General features: G+C 52.3%; 1 protein-coding gene across 18 annotated transcripts in view; it reads right to left on the bottom strand.

Annotated features, from left to right (window-relative positions):
* Positions 1–1,759: 1,759 nt before the first annotated feature.
* The window catches only part of TNS1 (tensin 1), a 70,284-nt gene continuing 65,206 nt past the window's right edge, over positions 1,760–6,837 (bottom strand). For all 18 annotated transcript variants that reach the window (XM_076342860.1, XM_076342861.1, XM_076342862.1 and 15 more), the window contains one exon: positions 1,760–6,345. In XM_076342860.1, coding sequence (XP_076198975.1) covers positions 6,201–6,345 — 145 coding nt within the window. In that variant the 3' untranslated portion in view covers positions 1,760–6,200. The remainder of the gene's footprint in view (positions 6,346–6,837) is intronic.

Here is a 6,837-nt window from a genome sequence, read left to right as displayed (position 1 = left end):
TTGGTGCCCCAGCCCCAACCCAGGGTTTCCTGACTGTCCAACAGCATGCCCACCCTTTTCTCCCGGAGCAGGAGGAAGAGAGGAGCAAGAAACTTTGCCGCTGTTCACAGCCCCGCAAGAAACACTCCCTGGGTGGCCCAGAGTCTTCAGAGCAGGGGCTGAAATTAGACAAAAACACTGATTTGGGAACCTGAAGGTGGGGACTCGATAGGCACGGGGAGATGCGATGGGGTCAAGCTTTCCTGGCATGGAGCTGGTGGGGCCTGCCTTTCCTGATGGTCACACCAGAGCCACCAGCCTGGCCTGGAGACAGCAGCAAGCTGCGAAGAGGGAGACCCTGAAAAGCCTGCGCTGTGAGAGCCAGCGAGGGAAAGCGGGTGGCAGATAAGAACATGTCGAGGAAAAACACAAACCAGAAGCTCCTGAGGAATTTTGGAAAGGAAATGGGGAATTAACTGCAGAAAAGGAAGGGGAGGGGGGGGGAATGCACAGCAGTTTATGGCTCACAACAAATAGTCTGTCCGTGCCACCTCACCAGGTACTTGCCACCTCTCCTTCCTGCCCAGGGGACACCCAGCAGTGGCCGTCCCAGCCGGGCAGGAGCACCGGGAATGGGCAAGCAGCTGGTGCCGGCTCCTGAGGGGTAGATTCCAGCAGGAATCAGGGAAGAAACAAAACCAAGAGAAGCTGGCAAGAAAATACCATCCCCGTTGTGTCAGATAGGGAGAGGAGGCTGCAGGTCCTGTCTTGCTGGCGGGTAGACGGGGGACAGCCAAGGCCAAGGCTGGCAGACGCCAGGTACTTCCCGAGGTCCAGTGGTGCAGCCTGGCTCAGAGGACATGCCGCTTGGGTGCCCACCCACAGCCCCACAGCTATTTCTGGGGGGCCAGAAACCATCCCATCTCCTCCCCTTTCTTTTTTTACCCCTCTTGCCTTCGCCTCCCAGCACAAGCCCCACAGCATGGGGTCCCCGCGCAAGCAGCCCCCTCAATCCGCCCCTTGCCCTGCAGCTATTTTAGAGAAAGGCATGAGGTATTTTTAGTGCTGTCAGCTCCCGGGAGAAGCTCTGAGCCTCTGAGCCGCAGCAGCGCTGGCGCCAGAGAAACTGCCGCTGCTCTGACTGATATTTCTTGTATAATTAAACTCAATCCATCCCGGGGGCCGGGTCTGGGCCACCAACTCAGTGAGGAGGGGAAGGAGCGGAGCCAGAGAGCCGGGGGCTGAGGGCTCTGACGGATGCTGGGAATTGCTCTGTGAGAGCTGGAAAAGCCAGGCCTGAGACTTCGGGGGCAGTTTTACCAGGCACGGGGGAGCAGGATGGCTCCAAAAGGGGCAGGGAGCAGGATTTAACAGGAGCAGACCTCGGCAAAGGCAAAAGACTCCGTACCAGCATCATCCCATCCTGCTCCCCTGCAGGAGACGGACTCAAAGGGGATGCGCGGGGCTGGACAGACAGCACCTAAAGGCAACCTGGGAGAAAGCAGCAGGATTTGAAGAGCACCCAGTGCTGGCAGGGCAAGCCAGAGAGATCCCTCCTGGTAAACAAAAGCCCAAGGTGGAGCTGGAGCCATGTAGGAAGTTTTGGGGCTGTCTGGTTAGCAAGCATCTGGTGAACACAAACTGCGGCTGGAGGCTGACAAACAGCAGCACAACCCCTCCTTCTTCCCACGCCCACCGCCCGGCATCTGTCCGGGGGCCCCAATCTGCCGTCGAGGAACGGGGGGAACGACAGCCCAGAGAAAACACAGAACCCACCGGGTTTTAGGGTTTTTTTTTTCCCTGTGCAAAAAGAACAGAGCATTTATTCCTGCGCTCCCTTAAATTTCAAGATACATTTCCAGCGATCCAGACACCAAGCTGGCATTCCAAGCAACAGTATATTTTATATAACTGATTTTTTTTGTTTTTACCACTTTATAAAGCCATACAATGAACTGCAAAGAATCCGACATCTGTACAATGGGAAGACAACAGCAGAGTCACATTCACACACGGACGTGGTGCGACCAAAGTCATCCTTACACGCGCGACAACATTATGGGCACAAAGATACAAAATATAACGGGTTTTTTTTTTTCCATCTATATAAATACACAGAAATGGGGGAGTCTAAAAGTTTTAAACTGTTCATTAACACTGATTAGCAAATAAATCTGTAACGTTCCAAAAGTAACAAAGACAACAACAACAAAAAAAACCCCACGCATAACATGGCGGCACAGGATCCGCCAACAGAAACGTTGGGTTGCTTCCTTTTTTTCTTTTTTTTTTTTTTCCTTTTTAAGGAAAAGAAAAAAAAAAATGAGTAACCCCAAACCAACCTCGCAATTTGCAAAACAAATGAACGAAATGGAACAAGCCCCTGCGGGCTCCTTTGCTGTCTGATCCTCCTGCCTGCTCCAACGGGAAGGGTTGCCGTTTGTTGATGCTGCTGTCTGGGGCTTTTGGGGCAACTGGTTTCTTTTCCCGCCCGACCTGCTGGGTGGGGATTTACTTTGCGCTTCGGTTCAGGCGGTTGAACTCGCTGGAAAATCAGTGCCCAGAGGCTGGGTAGGGTTTTTTTCCCTACCTGGTTTGTTTTCCATGTGTGGTTTGACCAGGGGGCAGCCAGCAAATGTTGCATCCAGAGCAACCCCAAACTTTGCTCAACTTATCTGCTTAAACCCATGAGCCCCCCCATCTCCGCTGGCGATGGGGGGGGGCTGGCAAAGACCATGAGATGGGTGCATCCCATCAGCAGATGATGACACGGATCATCCCTCAAAACACCTCCCGGGGTGGGGGGGGGGCAGAGCCAGAGGCAGCCCTGTTGAACAGGAACCTCACATTTTGCACGTTGCAGGCGCTGCCGTTTGGGACAGGCAGCAAACGACCCCCCCCAGGGAGCATTTCCCAACAGACAGCAACATCAACAGAAAAAGGAGGATGGGTGGGAAGGGGCTTCTCCGAAGAACAAACCGACACAAAAAGGGCACATACAATAAATTTACACACACACACACAAAAAAAAAATATATATATATGTGGGGAAAAGTGCGTTTTTAAGAATATCTTTGGCAAGAATATATGCAGTTCTTTGTGCAGGAAGGAGGGATGTGTTTGTGTGTGTGTTTGTGTGAGAGAGAGAGATACCATCCGGCTGCTGACAACGGCAGTGTGATTACAACGAAACATAAGCTGGGCTTAACTCGCGCAAGCTCGAATCTCAAATACCATGACTGCATTTAAAAACCAAAGAAAAAAACCAAAGAGTCTTTTCTGTCCCTTTCGTAAGAAAAAAATATCAACACTAGGTCTCTTCCAGCCCCAGGAGCTGGGTGATCCTCAACGTCGGCTGACGATCTCTCCCGGGGACAGAAAGGGTAGTTACACCTAAAAATGTAACTTAAAAAAGGAGATAAAAGGAAAAAAAAAGTGCCTTTAAAGGGAGTTGACAAACACCCGGCTACATCATTGGAAGGTGATTAGCTCTGTGTTAAAAAAAATAATATAATCATCGGACGATTTTGTTAGTGTTCAAGATTTGGATACGGTCTAAATCTTCAGCTAGTGGGTTAGTGGGGAGGCTGTGAGCAGCTCAGGGCCCAAAGCAGGCGTGATGCTATCGGCAGGTATCTGCTGGGATCGGCTTCTACGTGACATCTCTGGGGTGCTTAGATCTGCTTCATTTGTACGGGGAGAAAAAGAGGAATGGGCGTTTCAAGCACCGGTTTCCGAGGCAGCAGATTAAAATAAAATTACATTATTATAATCTCTTTTCTTAGCAGTGAGAAAACCAAGTCTGAAAAATAGACACTTTCAAAAATATATCTTTATATATCTATAAACACAGTGTTTTCTCTAATCGGTGAATGGCAGGGTGAGGACATTACGGGTGAGATCGTCTCTCGTCTCGCTTGAATTTCGCAGAAGGAGGGAATCGCTTTTTGGAAACATCAAAAATGAAAAGGTCTCCGCATCCATGCGGCCAGGGAGCCAGGGAGGGGGAAAGCCCCCCCGGAGCCCCCCGTCCCGCCACTGTCTCGCAACCAACTCCTCGCTACGCATCCTTTCACTCTCACTTCAGTACATCAGTACAGCCTCCGGCCGTGCCAGCCCCCTCCGGGTGCCCATGCTGCTCGCTCCCCCACGCACACACACACACACACACAGGCACACCGGTCACACGCACGCCGCCCCAACACAGGGGGACCCCCATGCCTCTTCCCCCATCCGTATTTTTCCTTGCTCTGGATTTTCTTTTAACGTGCAGGTGTTTCCCCGGGGCAGGGGAAGTTTGGGGCGGGGGGGGGGAGGCGGATATAATGGGGGAGATATGATGCGCGGAAAGCAATATGGCAAAAATAAATATTTTCGGAGTGTAAATTTAACCTTTTTTTCCTCCTTAAAATTTCGTTAGCTTACAGTATTTCGTCAGTATAGCTCGTATATATATTATAGCTATCACGGCAAAGGCGGTCCAAGGGAGGCGAGCTTTCGGGGGGGGCTACAGTGCTACATTTCTAATTTTTGCCCCCAATAAACTATCTGGGCCACTTAGCACTGAAAACTTCTCCCAAAAGGCTCTCAGGGGGATATTTGCAGCAGAGGGCTCAGCAATGACTGTTCCCCCCACCCCAAACCTGCACGCATGACCGAAGCATCCTCTGCCCCCCCCAGCACAACGGGGCTGAGACCTCCACCTGCTGCCCTCCAACCACAATCCCCCCCCGCCGCAGCAGCACGGGGGCCCTTTGCCCCTCTTGCCCCCCAGCTGGCCCTCCTCACCTCCCGAAGCAAAGGGAAAAGCCGATGGCACTGAAGCCACTGCAAAACTACGGTGCATTCGGGGGTTGTGAGCCTCCAGCCAGCCGGTTTTGGGGGTACACGCGTGCCGAGCAGGGTGGCTCTCGGAGGACCTGTTACCTCCCCACCGAGCCAAAGTTGCCCAGTGACTGCAGGTCCTTTCCTTTTTTATTTTTTTTTTTTTTATTTCTTCCTTTTCTTTTTTTTAACGTGGCCTCCAAAATAAAAGGAGAAAAAAGCGCCTGAGTTACTTGTAGTCATTCGCCTTTCGTGCAACTTAAACGTCCATGCAATTTAAAAACCGCTTGCGCATCTCTGAAGAGCGAGATAGGGGTAGCCACGGGTCTGCTGCTTCGCACAGGGAACCCACCTGTGCCAGCATCCGCTATTATTATAATTATTATTATTATTACAATGTTTTTCTTTTCTTTCTGTTTTGTTTTTTTGTGTTAAGAGAACATGTGACAGGCCGCAGGAGAAAATTGCCAAAGAGGACTAGTGATGGGAGGGAAAAGGGGAAGACGGGAGAGGATGTGACTTTCCGCATCCTCCCGGGAGGTTCCCAGGGAACATCTGCCTTCCCCAGGTGCAGGGTGGCAGGAGCCCCCCACACCTGCCCGTGGGCTGGGGTCACAAGCACCCCTGGGGAGGTGGGGAAACGCCGTGACCCCCCTCTCCAGGTGGACTCACAGCAGCTCACCTGTGACCAGCGCTGGGCTCTGGGTCAGCAACGGATGTCAGCCCATGGCCAAGCTCCCTGGGGACGGGAGGGCTCGAGACAAAGCCCCCCCGCGCCCCCAGCAAGTCACCAGGCGGCCATCAGGTTTTGGGAGAAGCGCGGGGGCCGGCGAGGACCCTCTGCTGCAGCTGGGCAAGGGAAGGTTTCCGAGGGCATCTCCGGTGTCCCGCAGACCCAGCCCACATTGTTATCTTCTACGGGTTGTTTGAAACACGCAGCATTCACCAATGGAGCTGCTGGGATGGAGCTTCTTCCATGGGTTTTGACGGTTGTCTCTTTTTTTTCCAGATGGAAAACACCAGTCATGGTCCCGCGTTTGGTCCCGAGTGGATGTCACCGCTCGGGACCGTGATGCCGAAAGCTGGGAACACGCCTCTCGCTGCTGCCTTCGCTTTGGTCACCTTCCCTGCGCTGGGACATGCATCCTGTCTGGCGTGACTTTATGGCTGTCTTACGTAGGTGCGTGGTTTTGGTTCCTCTATGTGTGTGTTTGGCTTGTGTTGAGTTTATAGGGGTTTCGTTGGGATTTTTTTTGTTGTTTGCTGTTTTCCTCCAAAATTCCAACCCTTTTCCCCCCCAATTCACTTCCCTAACCCACAATGCACTTCCTCACACTCCTTCTCGGATCAGCTCCAAGTCCTTCTCCAAAATTCAAGAATCACCCGCAAGCGCTGGCTCATCTTTTCTGGCCAGAGCCAAGCATGACCCTGGAGACAAAGTTGACGATGGCTGCAGCCGGTTGGTCAGGGTCCAGCTCAGCAAAGAGGTGGCAGATGTTGTCTGTGGTGCTCCCTTGCTTCCTGGCCACAAAGCCGAAGAGCCTGGGTGGGGAGAAGGCAAGAGGTTCAGCGAGGTTTGCCAGCGTTGCTCATCCAAGGAACACCACCACCCTGTTCCAGCATGGTCTTGTCCACCTTCCCCTCTTTAACATCCACCTTGTGCAACACAGAGGGAGACATCCCAAACCAGCCTGCATGAAGACCCATCTACTCTTCCCTTTGCTGCAGTTTCTTTGAAGGCCAACACTGCGTTTCCATCTTCTCTTGGCCAAACCCCCTTTGCACTGACCATCCCTGCCACCCTCTCCTAGACCCCAAGGTCTAGGGGGACCTTCCAGATGATCACAGCATTGCCTTAGTTTGGGTGATGACTCTTGAAACCACAGAGGTGTGATGGGCTGGCCATTGGGGTAGACCCTGTATGAGAGGAAGGCCATGTGGGGACACAGGGAGCTGGGTGACACCATGCAGTTATTTCTGTCTGTCTCTCCCCGATGAATAAAATGTCCTTTTTTTTTTTTTTTAATTAGAACG

The sequence above is a fragment of the Aptenodytes patagonicus genome, chromosome 6, assembly GCF_965638725.1.
Source record: "Aptenodytes patagonicus chromosome 6, bAptPat1.pri.cur, whole genome shotgun sequence".
Lineage (NCBI taxonomy): Eukaryota > Metazoa > Chordata > Aves > Sphenisciformes > Spheniscidae > Aptenodytes > Aptenodytes patagonicus.
This window is presented reverse-complemented; position numbering and strand designations above follow the sequence as displayed.